Raw genomic sequence first — 19701 nt, forward strand, 5'->3', positions numbered from 1 at the left:
TCACCAAGATAACCGAGCAGATGTTATCAAATTCTTATGGCAGAATATTATGCTGGTTCGGCGTTCCTAACAAGCTAGTCTCCGACAACAGAAGACAATTTCAAGAACGGAGGCTTAGAGAGTGGTATGTCGGCTATGGAATTTTGCAGACCTTCACTTCAGTAGCCTACCCTCGGAGCAATGGCCATACGGAAGTCACTAATAGAGAAATCTTCAGAGGACTCAGAACTTGGCTAGATCATCTCAGAGGAAGTTGGGTCGACGAACTTCCAAGTGTCGTACCACACCGCCCCTCGAGAAGCCACTGGTATAACTCCATTCGGTCGAAATAGGCGTGGAGTCCGATCGGAGACACCTGTATGACAAAGACAATCCTGAGCAGCGTCTTATGGAATTAGACTTGATAGATGAAATCAGAGATAAAGCAGTCGAATGGCATACCAACAAAGGATAGCATATCAGCAAAGGATGAAGCATAACTACAACCGAAGGGTGATTCCCACATCATTCCAGGTCAGTGACTTAGTCCGGAAAAAAGTCAAGTCAGTCGGCAATGTTAGCAAATTAAAGGCCCCATGGGGTGGACCGTATAAAGTGATTCAGAAGCTCAGCTCGGGATCTTATTATCTACAAGATGAGAATGAAAGGAATCTTAAGTGGCCTTGGAGTGTAAACCATCTATAGCCTTATCGGGCCAGGTAGTAAGTTTACGATCGAATTTATGTACATTATAAAAATATTTGTTCTATGAATACAAAAAAGTTTAAATGAAAAATTATAGCATTCTAAACTCTTAAGTTGTTCGGCCAAGTTATAAGCAAGCAAAGGTCTCGCGCTAAGTGTCAAAGATTCTCGCGTCGTTCAGTCGAGTTATAAGTGAGCTAAGCTCTAATGGCTCCATACTCTTGAGTCGTTCGGCCAAATTATAAGCGAGTAAAATCCTCGCGTTAAATGCCAAAGACTCTCACACCGCTAGGCCGAGTAATAAGTGAGTTAAACTCTCATACCTCCAGACTCTTGAACCGTTCGGCCAAGTTATAAGCGAACAGAACTCTCGCGCTTCGTATTGCTCGAGCAGACCGAAAAAGCTAAGTCTTAAAAGACAGCTTTAAATTAGCACATCTACAAATCAAGAACTCAAGAAAGTAGAATGAGAATGCATTGAACTGAACTTAGTAAACTTTTACAAGTGCTTAGTGTGTACAAGGAGCTTTTACAAAATTAACAAAACAACTACGTCATATTAGTGACCACGTCTTCGAGCAGTGTTTCCACGATTTTTCCCTCTTACTGAACGTCGTCGGCACCTCAAGATAGTCGCCGTCCTTTAGCTGCTAAAGGGTCCCCTCAATGCCATAACTGAACAACTGAATGGTCTGATCAGTCAGCATCTGATTGAAATCCCTGGAGCGGAGATACTCCACCACCCTATAGGATTCTAGGCGGGCGGGCTCTTCTTCTTTAAGTTTGGCCAGCTCAGCCTTCAGCGCTCATAGCTCGACGGCTTTCTCATCAACTGTTCTTTTGAACTTGCCAAGCTGGAGTTCGTGGCTCCCATGTTTGGCCATACAGCCAACCTGCTCAACGGCCAATGTGTTTTCAATCTCCTCGAGTTTTTTAGCTAGAACCCAGACTTCTTTGTTCTTTATCTCCAAGTCCTCAATAGCCCTGAGCTTCCTAGCATTGGCAGAATTGATCTTTGCCTTAAAATTATGTGCTTGCTTGGTCGATCAGTCGAGTTGGAAGGCCTGGTCATGATTTTTGTTCTTTTCTACCACCAGCACCCATTCGGACCCTAAAAGTTTCTCAGAGATAGTGTCTAAGCCTTTCTTCAGTCGCAACACCTCATCAGTTAATTGCTCAACCCGAACCTGCAACGCGCTTGTCTCCTCGACCGAGATCTGCATCTGTTTATTTTCATGTTCGAGAAAGGCCAGCTTTGGCACATGGCTTAGCTTTCCATCCAGAACTACAAGTGAAAGAAGTCAGTTACGACCAACCGGGAAAAATGAATTTGAAATTCCAGTTAGGCTTACCCAAGTGGATTTCTGACTACAGCTGTCAGTCAGCTCCCCGGGCAGAATTGTTGCCGCCCTAGTCCTAGCATCTGCCCAGGTATGGGCTAAGGGACCTTGTATCCTGATCTGGTGTTCTGGGGAGCACGACTCGGCGTCATCCGGATGGCTCCATTCGTCTGTTGGTAGTTTGATAATGGTCGTAATATGCCTACGACCACTCGGATCTAAAGGCTATGAAGTAGTTTTGCCCTTGGACTTGGACATTGGAGAGGAACGAATTATTGAAGTAGGGGCCGCTAGGTCGGCCAGGGCGACATCAGGTAGGAGATCGACTGCGCTATAGTGGCCCCAACCGGCAGCTCGGATAAGGGGTCCAATCGAACGATGGCGGTGTCGGCAGGTCGGCCGCCCTCTCGAGGACGACGTATGAAGAACTCTCACCCTGCTCAGATGGAAGTCGAAGAGCCGACGCAGCTGCAAAAGTCTGTGGATTAGATGCCTCCAAGCGGGAGGAAGCCTCCGGTCGAAGCCTCTTCCAACGTTGGCGCTAGATCAGGGGTTCGCCGAAGGTGAACAGCTACTAAGACCATGGAGGGTCGGCCAGGTGGAAGCTCGCCTGTGGTAGCTGCAGGAAGTCGGACGAAGAAGTAGTGATCCTTCCCGCCTTTATTAGATGTGGGCATCTTTTCAAAGTAAACAACACACTTGGGCTTGAAAAAGGAAGGTGTCGGCTCGGAGAGTTTTGGGTAGTAAAAGTAGTGGAAAATACAGGACAAATGAGGAATTCCGTATACACGGAATAGTATCACAACCCCGTACAGTAACCTAAACGAGTTACGTACCAACTATTGTAAGGGAATGTGGATATACCTACAAACTTTAGAAAAGAAAGGGTGAATAGGAAATCGTAAACTGGCATAGAATTGGTCTTTGAAGAAAGGAAGAAAACCATTTGGAGACGTATGAGGGCGAGCATAGGCGAAAGGGATTGCAATTTGGTAGTTGTCGGGAATGTGATAGGTCATCTTCATTTGAATGACCTCGTCACCGTTGAAATCGGACATGGTAGAGGTATACCATAGCCTAGGGGGGACGCCATGAGACAAAAGATGGAAATCGAAGATTGAAAGGGAGGAAGGCAAAAGAACTTGGGAGAAAGATCGCAGGTGAGGAGCAGAGGGCAAGAAGCAGTGGGGACGAAGGCGAGAGCAAAGGAGACGATAAGGCGAAGGAAGAAATTAAGGGTTTAAAAACCCTGTTGACGATTGCCCCGAGCCATTCGATCAAGGGCTTTAGAAAACGGGGCTTAATCTTGGCCGTTGAATTCGAAAAGACAGCAATCACATTAGATCCCAACAGTCGTCTATCACATCACACATGCGATGACAAAGGATTACGACACATGGCATTCAGTCATATGTGGCATTAATGAGGAATAGAAGTGTATGATTAAAAGGCACGGTCGGCGTGCTTTACATTAATGGCCAAGTATTTAAACGGTTTCCAAGAAATCATGATGATGTCAGCAGCAATTAAAAGGCACTAAGTGAGGAGGGCTGCTCGAAAAAGAGATCAGAAAGAAGTTAAAAAACGACTAAGTGTTGTTCATATCGGAAAAGTTGCAGAACATACTAATTGTCCAGTTAGTCGGACTGGCAGCCTCCTTCGACTAGGTTTAAGGGAAAGGCTTGTGATACGGTGATAAAGAGAGGCCCATCAAAGATGGGTCAAAGCAGGGAAGAGCGGTTGACGTGGATGTCAAAGTCAAAATAGTCAAAACCCAGGTCCACAAATCAGGCGAAGTTGATCGAACGGGCCTCCAATGTCGGTCGGAAGTGAAGACGGCCATCCTCTGAAAACTTGCGACTAGGGTTAAGAGCCAAATAGTAAATCCCCCGGACCACCATTCCTGCTGATCGGACGGCATGTCCGGTAGGACAAAAGGCAACTCTCCGACAACAGGAAAGTCGAGTGAAGGAAAATAGCTTTGTTCAGTGCGACCAAGTTGGGACGTCCCTGCCAAGTGGCCTCCGAGCGGCCTCCAATCAGCCTACAATGGAACCCACCTACATATATCATCGTACTCTTTTGGAAGTTGTGTCACTAACAACAGAGCATATCCATCAGGCAAATCATACTTAGAAGATTCTAGCCTGTCATATCAGAAATTTGTCTACTCGCTTAAGAAAAGGTATCAGAGATTTGTGTGCTCGCTTAAGGAAAAGTGTCAGGGACACTTTTTGGTTTGTCTTTTCCTAGGACGCTTTGGAAAGCGTGTCTATGCTTTGAGATGCGTGCACACGCTATAGTAATACTATAATGAGGGTTTCCATCCACAGGTAGAGGTATACGATATCTTGTTATTCTCCACTAAGTCGAGGACTGACTTGAGCGTCAGAGAGCCAACGCCGAGAAACCCTTCCCGGCCTAGCACTAACGCTCCTAGTTTTGCAGGACAATGAGGAGTCTCCATCAAGTCAACCGCAGAGTCACGTTCCCAGCCTACCGTCTTCTCCGCTTTCGGACAGGATCAAGTATCAATGTATCTCAATACCTAAAGATCATATATTTGGAAAAAGGAGCCAATTTCCTAGTGCATTCTTGAGAAATTATAGCATATTTAGAGTCATTTCCGAATGATCATGATATGAGGGATCTCTAAAATATATGACTAAGATGTTAGGTCTTGTAATTATACAATCTTGTTTTCGTACTTGTCTTCTATACTTCCTAAGGTCACTTAAAGGTTCAATAAAAAATTATATAATGTGTTAATAAAAATTCTACTTTATTCATAATAGTTTCAATATCTAAAAGGATGTAAATATCATATTTCATTTAACAGCATAATACAATAAACGGAAGAATTTGACATTGATTTATAACAAAATTATGTTTATATTTTCAACTCATGATAATGTTTAAATTATTATTTATTTTATTTTATTAAAAAAATAGTTGAAATAAGCAATAGAAAGCTTCCTCAGCAAATGCTTTTGACATAGAAAATCAATTGTCATCAAATGCATTTAACATAGAAAAACAATTGTCATCAAATGCTTTTGGCATAGAAAAGGACTTGTTGTCAAATGAAAGATCTTAGATGTGACACCACTTTTTAAGTCCATCAATTCTCACCCTTATTGTCATTTTATTTATAAATGATTTTGTATTTATATCACTGTGAGATTTATTCTTCTCAATGATTAGGTATTGGATGCACATTGATTATTGCCAACTTTGTCTCTATTTGACAAGATTTATGTATATATTATACACACCATAGAGTTATGTTGCACACCATGCAGTGCTAGTGTGCAACTGCGCGGTGCGCAGCATTTTCATTTTTTTTTTCTTGCAGTTATGTCATTTAGGGTTTTGACTTTAGGGTCTAGGGGCTGGGTTATAGTATTAAGTCTAAAAAAAATTCAAACAGAAAAAATACATTAGGTTTAGGCGCTCACGAGACGTGCGGCGTAAAGTGTGCGGCATATCAAATCCCTATATATATATATATATATATATATATATATATATATATATATATATATATATATATATATAGCCTGCACACCTTTATGTGAGCGGCTGTCCGACGGGACGATCTGACACGGTCAAAATCTAATTTTTTTAATTTCCCTCATCTGCATGTAATAACTCTCTTCTCACTCCTTTGGTGGCATGCAAGGTGATGTTGGTTTGCAGAAACCAGCGTCGAGGTGGTGCTGACACCACCAAACCAGCACCATCCACCTTCTACAAACCAGCACCACCTTGGTGTTGGCACAACCAAATCAGAATCATCCACCTTGGTGTTGGTTTATGAACCAAGTGTTGGTTTCTACAAAGCACCACCTTGGTGGTGCTGGCACTAAGGTGGATGGTGCTGGTTTGGTGGTGTCAGCACCACCTTGCATGTAAACAAAAGAGAGAGAAGAGAGTTATTGCATACAGATGAGAGAGAGATTAATAAAAAAATTAAATTTTTGCAGCGTCAAATCGCCCAAGTCAGACGTTGTGGGTGCTCACATAAAGTTATATAGACTATCATTCTTATATATATATATACATTTTCAATATACTAGCATATTAGGTTTAAATTCATGTTTTTAATGTGTTAGATTTACTTTTAGCTATTAAATTTAACTTTTAATTAGTTTCCTTTTTAATTTTAGAATCATATAAAAATAAGATTTGTTGAGAATTGTATTGATGGTCACAATTCTTTCCCGTATGGCTATAAGTGAACCAACCGTTCATGAGCAAGTTTGGTAAGAGTTTATTTATGTCTATTCAATATACACAAGGTCAATTAAATAAGCAAGCTTCAACAACTATTAAACTAAATAAACAAATTTGAATGCAAATGTGTTCAATGTTTATGAACAAAAATCATGAAATGTTTGTGAACAATATTCATAACAAAGTTTGTAAACCATATTCATCAACAAAGTTCTAATCAAACTTGTAAATAAACAAACAAGATTTCAAAACACCTAAACAAACTTGTAATACTAATCAACTAAACAAGCTTAAATGTAAAATTTTCAAACAAGCATCTAAACAAACCAAGCTCAAGCTCATAAAAAAAGAAATCAAACCAAGCTTGAACAACCATTTCAATGGCTTGATTCATTTTAAGTTCGGCTTGGCTCGGTTACCTTATCAAACAAGCTTGAACACAGCTTAGCTCGGCTTGGCTCATTTACAACCCTACTTTTCCCTTCTAATTATCTAAAAGAGTATTGTTTTATATGTGAATTGTATTGTATTACATTGCAAATCATGAATTATATGATTTAAACATCTATTCCTGGAACTAATTTGACATTAGGATACATTAAAATGTCAATTTGTTTGGCCCTAAGCATACCGACCTCATCAAGATATGAGACTTTACTAGCTCAAACTCAGTATAGAGAATGTAAGGAATCTGATGGTGAACAACTTATCTAAGTGATCTTGCATAACTCTGACAACCAACGTGATCCAGAAGATGTCACTTATATAAAATGTAAAAGCCTAAAATTAATTAGCGTGGGTGGTCATCTCAGTGTTTTACATAATTGGAAGAGATTATCAATGTCATCATAGCCCTGACACATGTCACCATATAAAAGTCTCTTGCTTATGTCCAAATCTCATAGCAGAAGAAGAAACAGCATATGCTGATAAAAGTAACATCAATGGTCTATCAAACAAGGGCAAGTAATTAAGCATTAAACTGCTCCTATATAGATTTGGTAGACTCATAAATCTCAGCATCTCAGTGATGTGAGGTGTCCTAACTCAGCTTGGCCGACAAACCAAACTCTAATTGTCGCAACCCACAAAATATAGGTGTTATTTAGTTCATCTATGATAACAATCATGGAACCAAAAAAACTCCAAAACCCAACAGTGGGAGTTAACGAGGATGTAGTTTAGAAATCAAACATCATGAATTCAAGGGAGTTTTGAAGGATCGATCAAACAAAATAAATGTGGATTCTTTTAAGTTTTTTGTTCTTTTTAGTTTTTTAGAAAAAATGAGATCAGTACTTTAACCCAATTGGCCTGCCCAAGAAGCTACAGGGGTCTTGATATCTGTTGTTGATCATTAGCATTTAGCAACATTAGCGATTCAGGTGGCAATGGTGTTTTTCATTGCTTCCATAGAAGGGACAACAATGCCAAAACTATACAAGCAAGCAAAGGATCTTAAGTAGGGTCGTTAGCTCATGTGGCATAGGTGTGCGCATGAGAAATGAGATGTACATGTGTGCGAAAACGGCAAGTTCTGACCCAGCAGTGGCAATGTTGCTGGACAGCAGCTAGATATGCATGAGCAGCAATGGTGATGCTAGATAGCAATGGTGCTTCCAATCAGAAAGGTACAGTTCCATGAAGCAGGCCTTTATGCCTAGGTTATCGAGATCATGCGGTCGCATGAAGGGCATAGAGTTTCTAACAGGGGGGACCACATAGCAACTATTGTGCAAAGGTTCTATAATTGCACAGCAGCATTTTGGTTATTAGAGAAAAGCACAGTGAGAACCCCACGAAGGCTGACATGATCATGAGGGATCGCACAAGGGACTTGGAGAAGGTTAATGTGATTGCAGGGCTCAGCTTGATGGATCGAGATCACACATTGCTAGAAAGAGAGGAAGGATTGAGCAAGAAAGCCCTAGGAATCCGATGCCATGTTGTGGGGAAAGTTTAGTCTATTCCTCTATTTCCTTTTGTTTATATATATAATTAATCAATGTAAAAAGTTACAAGTAAAGCCTTGATATTGATGATATTTACATTTACTCCTACAATAGCTATATTGTAAGGCAGATATAAACTTTGTAATATATGATACCATACATTATTGTGAGTACAATTAATGTCATGTTTTTTAGATATGGAGTGCGTATCATCAGAACACCACATGTGTTATGCATTGGATAGACTGGAAGTGCTTTCCTAAATTTTATTGAGAAAAAAAGTGTTGTCAGTCGTAGGGATTATAGGATCTCAAATGTCCACACAACTGTAGTAAACAACAAATATTAGTTGAGGGAGCTAACCTGTAAAGTAAACCTTTTTTATAAAGCCTGACAAATGCTTCAGTAACCGCCTTGGATCTAGCATCATCCATGGTAAAACACTGTTCTAAGAAAGAGGTAAACAATATGAGATAGGGCGTTATTTTCTGAGAGTGTGTGAGTATGCCCATTTACGATCTCCTATACTGACCTCACGAGACCAGTCAAGCGAAGCTCCTAACCTACGTTCTTGGTTTAGTATTTGACCACCATAGTCATTTTTCCATTTCCAAACCTACCAAATAAAAACACAAACATTAACTGAACAAGCATGTGAATATCAATTAGGAAAAGCAAAATTCCCAATCAACACAAAACATCACATTGAAGAGAAATCACTATTTCTACAAAAGGATGTTAGTCTTTGAAGCTATAGAAAGTCAAGTCCGAAATAAAATACTGGTAAAGAATCCACCTCAGACACAAATTTTTCACGCCCAATATCATGCCTGGTTAACTTGCTTTCACGCATGAGCTTCTTCTCCACAACAACCTGATAACAAAGTTATCAATTAGGCATAGGATTTGGTGATAGACCTTAAATATCACTTTCTTACTTATGCATGCAAGCAGATAATTACAATACCAGAACACAATAAAGGGCTTCAGCAGATTTAATTAGCAGGAGTGACTCAGAGAGATGGTGATAAATAATGGAAATGAAAACACTTCTGTCATTCTCCAAACAGGTTGCATACAAAATCTTTAGCATTGTAAGGCATATAAGAGAAATCCAATATTATTGATCCTTAGGAAGTAAATAACTTATTGGACCCTTTTAAACTCAATGCTCCTATTGAATTGCACCGCAATTTTGTTATTCATCAATCTTACCAGTCGAATATTAACAGAAACTGATATTTTTTTCAACCACGCCTACTGTTGGTCCAATATACCCACCTTAAATCAATAAAATTGCAATAGATCAATAGAAGATTCGGGAAATCTGATGAACAAAAACCATGTCTAAGGGCATAGTTGTCATTTGTGGAAATTCTACCTTATCACTCCCAAAAATAGAGATTGCAATATGGGTTATTAAGAAAACCCTTCAAATGCACTTATTCTTGTTTTTATTGCAGACGTCTCAATTCACATGTTTGTTTCTGATCCTAGATTATCAACCATTCATCACTAATCTTCTTAAAATGTTCACTAGATCCATAAAACTGTATCGCTACTCCTTGGAGCTAACTTTGGTTATAAATCACTGTCACAGAAGGACCGATATAATAGAAAATGATGGGAAATAAGAAAGAATTTAAGATCTGATCAGGCAAATAGGAACACTACTAAAAGATATTGTGGTCATCAAAATCAGTTTCAGCATACTACATACAGCCTGAGACTGAACCCAATGGTGGTTGCTCAAACTTAAAAGTTGACAGACACCACAACTTGCAAAGCCCTGCTGATGTAACTAAAAACATGAGCACTCTGCTATCAATTGCATTGATGCATTGACACCTCACTCATCATTTTTTATTTTGCATAACTAAAAAGTCATGCCCTACAGAGTAAACAAGATGGAACAAAATCAAGCCTAAATATAGTTCATGAGCATTATGAAAAGAATTACTACCTGGGTTGCTATACCAGCATGGTCCATTCCTGGCACCCATAGGACATTATAGCCAGACATTCTCCGCCAACGAATAATTGTATCCTAAGATTGCACAACAAGCCATATAAATGCCAAATAAAACAGAGAAATAAAAGGACAGATACAGTAACACAAGATAGAAAGTAACAAGGAAAACCTAATATAAAAATCACCTGTATAGCAGCAGTAAGACCATGACCTATGTGAAGAGCACCAGTCACGTTTGGAGGCGGGAGGACCTATAGGAAATATATGATTGCTAAAGTAACTTATATTATGACTAAAATGGAAAGAATGAATATCAATTTTTTCTTGAAAAACAATAACAGTCATATCAGCTTGCTGCCACCTAAGAACCCATATTAGCAAAGGCTTCATTTGTTTGGGTCCACTTTTTGTTTTCTAAGACTTCTCATTCAGACAACAAGTAATTTCCTCTCAACCTCATGAATTTCCAAATGACGAATCTATGGGAAAGGAAAAAAAAACAGAAAACAAAAAAAAACAAAAGTTGCAGTCAACGAGACTAGAAAAGGAGCGCCATCTCAACCACACTATTTATAAATGCTATTTTTTAATCTTTTCTATCTCCTTTCCAACACCATGACTCCCTGACTTCTGGTAATTTAGACTGCATATCTTGTAGAATATTATAGGATTAAATGAGCTTATTCTATATCAAGACAACTAATTTCTTAACTTAAAAATGTTGTATTTCACCAAAAAGATCCATAGATTGAATTTTTCTGCTTTAACTTTTCCTACACGTAAAAGACTTCAAACTCACTTCACTGGAGTAGTAGATTTTCAGCTAATCATTCATAAGCTATCCATGATAATTGATACCAGAAAATCTGTGTAGAGTTAGATATTATATGTGGGTTAGTTTTTTGTAAAGCACATACAATTACAAAAGGAGGTTTTGAGCAGTTTGCATCGGCTACAAAGAATCCTGATGCTTCCCACCATGAATACCATCTAAGTTGATACAGAAAAAATATATAATATGGTCAGAAAATCTGCAAACTTTTGTTATTATTTGAAAAGGTCAAATATATTTACGATTTCTCAACAACACTTGGATTATATTGCTTGGCCATCTGGCGAGAAAGTTGCTTTTTTTGTCCATCAGGGGTAGCAGGGTCAATAAAGTCCTCCGTCCTCTCTTCATCAACATCCCTTCTTCTCTGCCTTCGATCACTCTTCTTAGGATCATCAGTTGGCTTTTGTGCCTATCAAGCAATGTATTGTAAGAATTCCAGAAACTAAATCTTTGTTATCATGATATCTATGAAATAATGAATTCAGGTAAACTTTTACTCTAAGGATTATGTCATTACCTGGAGTTTTGCAGCCTCTGCCTTTTGTGCAGCCTTGAGTTTTTTTTCTTCTTTCAGTTTAGCCTATTAAGTTGGAATAATCAAATAAAAAAATGAATGAATGAACGAAGACAAATTTCCAAGAGGAAAAAAAAACCATTTGATCGTGTGAATAATAAATATTGATCAACAACAAATATGAGGAAAGAGAGGAATGAGAAAAAAGCATGGAAAAAAGGATTCATACACCTTACATTACTTATTTGTTCATTAATCTTCTCTAATTTTATTTAATTTACTGCTGGTGCTGTCAGAAAACAAGGACCATGTTAATAGGAAATTGGATGTTGAGGAATCAAATATTGCTTATAACAAAATCAGTATGTAGATTGTGTGCATTGAAACCCTTTCTTAATAAGAAGGATGTGAAGTGTCAGTACTAGGGTGGGAGAAAATCCAATTTTTAAGTGCCAAAAATGGAGAACACCATGGCATTCTTTCAAGATACATTCTGAAGTAGCATAACAGAATCAGTCTGTTGATAGTCATTTTTAAGCAAATTAAGAAGAGACTTGAGAAATGAAAGCAAAAGCAGAATGATTTTGGCTCCAAATAAACTGTTGCAGTTTTCGCCTCGTTAATGGAGAGTTCAAAAGATAATAGTAACAATCAGGCAGTCGAGTGCATGAAGCTCCTGCCAATGTGAGGTACCAGAGAAGGATCAGATCATATTAGATCTATGGTGCATAGCCTTAACCTCAATTGCAAGAAGTTGTTTCCGCAACTCAAATCCGTGGCCACAAGGCAACAACTTTACAGCTGTGTCAAAGCTCCCCTTCCAAAAGATCATAGTAACAATGGACAACAATATTTATTGTTTACAAGGCAAGTATAGTAGCATAATTATTAACCAAAGAACAGATAGGATATGCATTTCTTTATAAACAATAAACCTTTTGCTCCTTCTTGATCTTCCGTTCCAGATCTTGATCATCAATCTGCATATCAATTCAAAGCTAAATGAGAAATGCTAAAATCTTTTTTTTCACTCTAGTAGATCATACAGAAAAAACAAATATCTACTAAGTCCTTCACTAAAAATGATATCAGAGATGGACATGACTTAATTTAATTATTGTCGTAACAATCTTGAAAGAAGATGAGAGGGGAACATCGAGTGTTTTATGTGACCGTAAAGTACCTCTTAAACTTAAAAGTAAGTTCTATAAAATCGTAGTTAGACCTGCTATGTTATATGGAACTGAATGTTGGGCTATAACTCGAGCACATAGGCAGAAGATAAGAGTTGCAGAGATGAGGATGTTAAGGTGGATATGTGGACATACGAGGATGGACAAAATAAGAAATGAGACCATTAGAGAGAAAGTCGGAGTTGCATCTATTGAGGAAAAACTTCGAGAGACACGGTTAAGATGGTACGGACATGTACTTAGACGATCAATAAATGCTCCAGTTAGGCGATGTGAAACTATGATAAACATGCATATCAAACGAGGAAAAGGAAGACCAAAAAAGCCTTGGTTAGCAACAATAAAACAAGATAAAATTTATTTAAATATAGATGATGATATAATAGGAGATAGAGCTCAATGGCGTAAAAGGATTCATACAGCCGACCCCACTTAGTGAGAAAAGGCTTGGTTGTTGTTATTGTTGTTGTAGTAACAATCTTGAAAGAAAAATGTCATGATTAATTAAAATTTCAAGAAAATTATGTTTTCTATTGAGACAAACAAATTGCTTTTTGAATAAATGCTAAGTGCTAATTAAGTATCATTATCATAATTCCAATATTTTTCCTATGTAGAAAGGATTAAGGGATAGGAGAAGGTGAAGAGTTCAAAGTAATGAAACGGTTCTGGATAAAGCAATATCAAAGCAGGAACAAAGATTTAAAGAGTGGCATATAATGAATCCTAACAAAGACAATGCATCGCAGGAAAAAAAACATACCTAAATAAACAGTGCATCAGATTTAGTTACATGAATTAAAATGGTTAAAACCTCAGAGAGTATTAATGTGACTAATAAAGAAAGGAAAACATTGAAAACAATTTGAAGACAGACAAGAGAAAGGAATTTGAAAATGAACAAAAGGAATTCTATGGAAAATATGGATCTGACAATAACTAGTAGTTGGAGTCTTGGAGAGACTTTCATAGTTCAAGCCTCCAAGGACAGGTATCTGGAAATTTAAAATAAATTATAATAAATATAATTGTAGAATTGAATTAACAAATTGTGTATTTTAGCAGACAAAAGGCAATCACCATTCAGAAAAAGACATCACATAACAGTATCATAATCTAGTACCATCAACGAAAACCATAAACAGATAAAATCAGCAAACCTTATCTACTTTATTTGGATTTTCCAACTTATCATCCATGGGCTGCATAGAATTATTAGAAATTTAGTAAAGAAAAATTACCAAATAAATCACATTTTTCATACAACAACTAGTACAACAAATAACAACCATGCTTAGCAAACAAACTTCAGAAAATAATATATTTATTGAAGCTTTCAAATACATGTATGTGAGAGACAAAGGACCCTTTTTCGGTTATTTATGAGCTTGCTTTTCTGTTCAAAACAAACTTGATCATCCATACTCATAACTAGAATCTGACGGGAATGAAGGTGAAAGAAAGTCGTCAAAGCTAACCCATTAAGCAATTTAGATATGGCATTACCATGCAAAAAAAAAAAAAGATTTGACTTACCGGAGCCATTGAACAATCAGCCTTACTGATCAACTCACCAATTTGAGCACCTATTAAGCTTGAGCACATTAGAAAAATACTAGAATAAACAAAAACAAAAATCATCCTGTAGTAGTTAAAATAGATAGAAGCCACTAAAACAATGTTAACAAAGAAAATTCCACAAGACTTTAAATGGAGTAGAGAAAAAAAAATCCAAACAATCGTCATTGGTTCCACCAATTCTTCAAACTTTTGCATCATCGTTAGAGTAAAAGGGATGATCATTTCAAAAATGGCTTTTGACTCCCTACTCAATCCTCCAAGATTCCAAATTTTAAGTGCATCCTCAAAAAACAAATGTATCTAAAAGCACCCAAACACTTAACAATATTCGTTTGTAAATTGCCAAAAGCTGAAGGATTTAATTCATCCCGCGAATGTAACAAAAATATATACATGTCCCAATTTATCTTGTCCTATGTTACTGCCTATGCATGGGAAGAAAACTCAAGGCACCAAACGGCGTCCGAGTGTGAGAGAATACAACATCCGACAGCAGCGATCAAAAGAGAAAACAGAGGCGCGAACACGGGATAAGGATAAATAGAAGATTTCGGAACAAAGAAGTTACTTTCAGATGTGCTTCGCGCGCTCCGCTACGGTTGACGGAGGTCGCGAATTCGGCGGCTGGGTAGGAGGAATGCCGAAACAGAGTCTCACACGAGCTCTGAGTTCGACGTCACCAGATGCTGCCTATTAGGGATTTAAGCATTGAACCGGTGGGAGTTTGGCAATTCGACACGGTTGGTTCAAGTGACAATCTAATGAACCGGGACTCTTGAGAGAAATAAAAAACAAAGTTTTATTCAAAAAAGAATCTGATCATATTAAATTTATGAAAAATGATATATTCAAAAAATCTTAATAAAAAATTCAAGAATAAATATATAAATTTATGGGGCCATAAAAGTGAATTTATATCTTTTCTTTTCATTCTCTTTTTTTCACAAGGTAAACATGCTTTAAACATATCATAATTGTCAATAATCCGCCCATCTTAGCATAATTCGTTCAATTTCGTCATAATTTTTAATTTTTTATGTTTTTCAATAAATAATTTCTGAGGATTTTTTAAATAATAATAATAATAATAATTTTCATATATATAATATTGATCTGATGTGGTTTAGGACATAAAGGTAATTGGGGAAGAAGGCAGGGGTTTTTTGGTCATTCGGCATGGGTAGGGCTTTGCTTTAAAAGAGGCACTGTTCATCTTCGTGAGAGAGGGGGCTCTTCGTGGCTTCCTTCGGCCGCCGCCAGCAACCTCCTTCATCGGTCTCGTCGGCACCATCGAGAGATCGCCGTCGGCACCGGGATCTCTCCTGCCGAAGGAACGCCGTCGCCAGGAGAGGGCCAGTTCGTGTTTCGGGGGAGGAAAGGGGAGTGTTTCCGCCGTCGCCAGGGAGAAACAGAGGGGGCCGCCAACCTTCTTCCTCCTCCCTCGCCGGCGCCAGAGCCGGTTGCTGGCTACTCCTCTCTTCTACCCCTTGCCTTCCAGTCTCCACTACAGTACCGCCGTCGCGTATAGCGTCCAGCGCTGCCTCCTCTTCCGGCATCCAGTGCCGCCTCCTCTAGCAGAAGCCGGCGTATCCAGCGGCCGGTGCCGCCTCCTCCCGCAGTAGTCGGTGTCTTCAGCCGCCTCTGGCAACCGCCGACGTCGGCGATCAGCATCTCAGTCGCCTCCAGGCAGCTGTCGTTCGAGTGCTCAGGTATCGTACTACTTGTATATTCCGGCCTGCGAGCCGAGAGTGTGTTCGGCCTTCGCGCCGCTGTTGTATTCCGGTCCTCTTGTCCCTATTCCAGCCTGCGGGCTGATGCTGTAGTCGGACCGTGCTTCGTCCTGCGGATCCACATTGCGTCCGGCTTCGAGCCGTCGGAGCCAGCTACTCATCTGGTGGACATCTATATACTCTGCACAGCAGCGGCGACTCGAGCAACACGGCGATCAGCTCACCCATCCATCCGAGGGCGCCCCCTCCCCCCGGGCCAGGGTATGTCCCTGTATTCATATCTCATTTACGTCATTATTCTGCTATTCATTTATTCGACTATTTATATATTATTGAAATGCACCTCGAGCATCGGGGTACCAGAGACCGGGGTGACCCGGTCGATGGCTACAAGTGCTGTTGATCAGAGGATTCCGAGCGACTTGGTCAACACAGGAGACAGCTCACCATCCAGGTCATGGAGATGCGGTCAACATTCTAGACACGATACACCGGCAGGTCCGTCTTCTCAGCTTCCCGACAGGATCAAATTGGCGTCGTCTGTGGGAACGCACTTGGTCTGAAATGTGAAGACGGACGACCCGGAAAGTTTCGACATCCTCATGGCCCTGAGGGGTTTCAACGAGTATATCGTATCCTCCTCACTCCACGGGTATTCGGGTGTCGAGAAATTGAGTCAGACCCTCTGCTGGTCGGCAGGTTAGTTTTTCAGCTATATTCTCTTTCGGTCATAGAGTTTATCATAGTCTCTCGCTGACAAAGACCCCGTGCCGATTGCCCGGGCGTGTATTATCCGAGCCCCGAGCTCGTTGACGAAGACCCCGTGCCGATCGGCCGAGTGTGCATTATCCGAGCCTTGAGCTCGTTGACGAAGATCTCGTGTCGATCGGTCGGGCATGCATTATCTGAGCCCCGAGCTCATTGACGAAGACCCCGTGCCGATCGACCGGACGTGCATTATCCGAGCCCTGAGCTCGTTGGCGAAGACCTCGTGTCGATTGGCCGAGCATGCATTATCCGAGCCCCGAGCTCGTTGACGAAGACCCTGTGCCGATCGGCGAGGCGTGCATTATCCGAGCCCCAAGCTCGTTGACGAAGACCCCGTGCCGATCGACGGGGTGTATATTATCCGAGCCCCGAGCTCGTTAACGAAGACCCCGTGCCGATCGGTCGAGTTTGAGTTATATTTAAAGACCGTCGAACGACGACGTTAAATCACAGAGTCAAACCGGTGACTATAAAAACTTCGGCTTGAAGACCGTCGAGCAGCGATGTTAAATCGTAGAGTCGAACCGGCGACTATAGAAACTCCAGCTTGAAGACCGTCGACCGGCGACGTTAAATCCTAGAGTCGAACAGGCGACTATAAAAACCCCGGCTTGAAGACTGTCGAGCGGCAACGTTAAATCCTAGAGTCAAACCGGCGACTATAAAAACTCCGGCTTGAAGACCGTCAAGCGGCGACGTTAAATCCCAGAGTCGAACCGGCAACTATAAAAACGCCGGCTTGAAGACCGTTGAGCGGCGACGTTAAATCCCAGAGTCAAACCGGTGACTATAAAAACCCCAACTTGAAGACCGTCGAGCGGCGACGTTAAATCCCAGAGTCGAACCGGCGATTAAAAAAACCCCGGCTTGAAGACCGTCGAGTGGCGACTTTAAATCCCAGAGTCGGACCGGTGACTATAAAAACCCCGGCTTGAAGACCACTTCATGTACCAATTCCTCGGATGTCCTTTCTCCCCCATTCGGGGTCAAGCTTATCAGATTGTGTATCTCCCCCATTCGGGGTTAAGTGACTGGCTTATCAGATATTTTATCTCCCCCGTTCGGGGTCGAGTAATTATCATTAATATCAGACCAGTGTCAGATATTTTATCTCCCCCGTTCGAGGTCGAGTGTCTTCACTGGTCTCGGACCAGCTCATCGAATCTTCAATCTCCCCCATTCGGGGTCGAGCGGTCGTCACTGGTCTCGGACCAGCTTATCAGATATTTTATCTCCCCTGTTCGAGGTCGAGCGATTGTCACTATCATATATTGTATCTCCCCCGTTGGGGGTCGAGCATTCTTGGCCAACATTTATCTCCCCCGTTGGGGGTCGAGCATTTTTGGCGAACATCTATATCCCCCGTTCGGGGTCGAGCAGTCTTCACGAGCATTTATTTCCCCCATTGGGGTCGAGCATTTTTGGCGAACATCTATCTCCCCCATTCGGAGTCGAGCAGTCTTCACGAGCATTTATCTCCTCCGTTCGGGGTTGAGCAACCTTCACTGGTCTCGAACCAACTTATCAAATATATTCTATCTCCCCCGTTCGGGGTCGAGCGGTCGTCACTGGTCTCGGACCAACTGATCAGATATATTCTATCTCCCCCGTTCGGGGTTGAGCAGCCTTCACTAGTCTCGGACCAACTTATCAGATATATTCTATCTCCCCCGTTCGGGGTTGAGCAGCCTTCACTAGTCTCGGACCAACTTATCAGATATATTCTATCTCCCCCGTTCGGGGTCGAGCGGTCATCACTGGTCTCGGACCAACTTATCAGATATATTCTATTTCCCCTGTTCGGGGTTAAGCAGCCTTCACTGGTCTCGGACCAACTTATCAAATATATTCTATCTCCCCCATTCAGGGTCGAGCGGTCGTCACTGGTCTCGGACCAACTTATCAGATATATTCTATCTCCCCCGTTCGGGGTTGAGCAGCCTTCATTGGTCTCGGATCAACTTATCAGATATATTCTATCTCCCCCGTGCAGGGTCGAGCGGTCGTCACGGGTCTCGGACCAACTTATCAGATATATTCTATCTCCCCCTGATCCTGTCCGAGCGCTGAGTCGACGGACGCTGGCGACGTGGGGTTTCCCGACGACAACCCTTTGACGCTCAAGTCAGGCAACGAAAGAGGCAGCGTAATGTGGCTACAGTAAAGATTTGCGCATACCTTCTTCGACGTCTGGGGGTCCTTATATAGGACTCCGGGTAGGCGTTGGCACGCTTCTCTATGCGTGCACACTTCCCCAAACATACCTTAACAAGCCTCTGTAAGAAAAATACCTCTGGCGTCATTCCACAATCATCCGAGCATATCCCGGATGTGACGGTGGAAGCTTTCGCCGTATAATCCTGTGTACGGCTCGGCCGCAACTCTGCTGCTTGTCGGTGACAGGTGTCTCGAGGATGATGTTATCCCCTGTCTCCTTTGTCCTCTTGCGTTCCCCGTCTGTTCCAGGGCCGAGTGGGTAAGCCGCTCGGCAGGCGTATTACTTCTGTCGTCGGTTGTAGGTATTGGTTCGACCGGGAGGACTCCCGGCCTTATGCTCGGATGAGATTGCTCCTGTCTCTGTTGCCTGGTGCCCTGGCTGAACGGACATCCCGCTCGGCCTTGAAACCTTTTTTACCTATGAGCATCAGAAACCCGACCCCCAGTCGGGTTGTCTTAATTCGGTTCGGGGGATTCCCGGTCGATCGGCCTGCAATGTCCGGTCGATCAGCCTGCTTCGTCTGGTCGGCCGGTCTCAGGGTTGAATCTCTCGACCTTTGACCTCCACGTGTCGTTGACCTTTCGCCAACGAGGATCCCCCATCCTTATCACCGGATCACATGTCTCCCCTTCAAGTCTAATCGAAGGAGGTGCTAAGTCCAACTGACTGAACTGCCGA

At 41.3% G+C, this 19701-nt stretch overlaps 1 protein-coding gene across 2 annotated transcripts in view; it reads right to left on the reverse strand.

Annotated features, from left to right (window-relative positions):
- The window catches only part of LOC122028751 (valine--tRNA ligase, mitochondrial 1-like), a 33690-nt gene extending 18658 nt beyond the window's left edge, over positions 1 to 15032 (reverse strand). The window contains exons 1-12 of one of the 2 annotated variants that reach the window (XM_042587619.1): positions 14876 to 15032; positions 14263 to 14312; positions 13887 to 13928; positions 12469 to 12513; positions 11537 to 11599; positions 11259 to 11428; positions 11102 to 11174; positions 10370 to 10435; positions 10176 to 10259; positions 9009 to 9086; positions 8745 to 8828; positions 8576 to 8655 (exon numbers count right to left, since the gene is read on the reverse strand). In XM_042587619.1, coding sequence (XP_042443553.1) covers positions 8576 to 8655; positions 8745 to 8828; positions 9009 to 9086; positions 10176 to 10259; positions 10370 to 10435; positions 11102 to 11174; positions 11259 to 11428; positions 11537 to 11599; positions 12469 to 12513; positions 13887 to 13928; positions 14263 to 14271 — 794 coding nt within the window. In that variant the 5' untranslated portion in view covers positions 14272 to 14312; positions 14876 to 15032. The remainder of the gene's footprint in view (positions 1 to 8575; positions 8656 to 8744; positions 8829 to 9008; positions 9087 to 10175; positions 10260 to 10369; positions 10436 to 11101; positions 11175 to 11258; positions 11429 to 11536; positions 11600 to 12468; positions 12514 to 13886; positions 13929 to 14262; positions 14313 to 14875) is intronic. The other variant, XM_042587621.1, reaches the window with a different exon arrangement.
- Positions 15033 to 19701: the final 4669 nt, after the last annotated feature.

The sequence above is a fragment of the Zingiber officinale genome, chromosome 10B, assembly GCF_018446385.1.
Source record: "Zingiber officinale cultivar Zhangliang chromosome 10B, Zo_v1.1, whole genome shotgun sequence".
NCBI classification, from domain to species: Eukaryota; Viridiplantae; Streptophyta; class Magnoliopsida; order Zingiberales; family Zingiberaceae; genus Zingiber; species Zingiber officinale.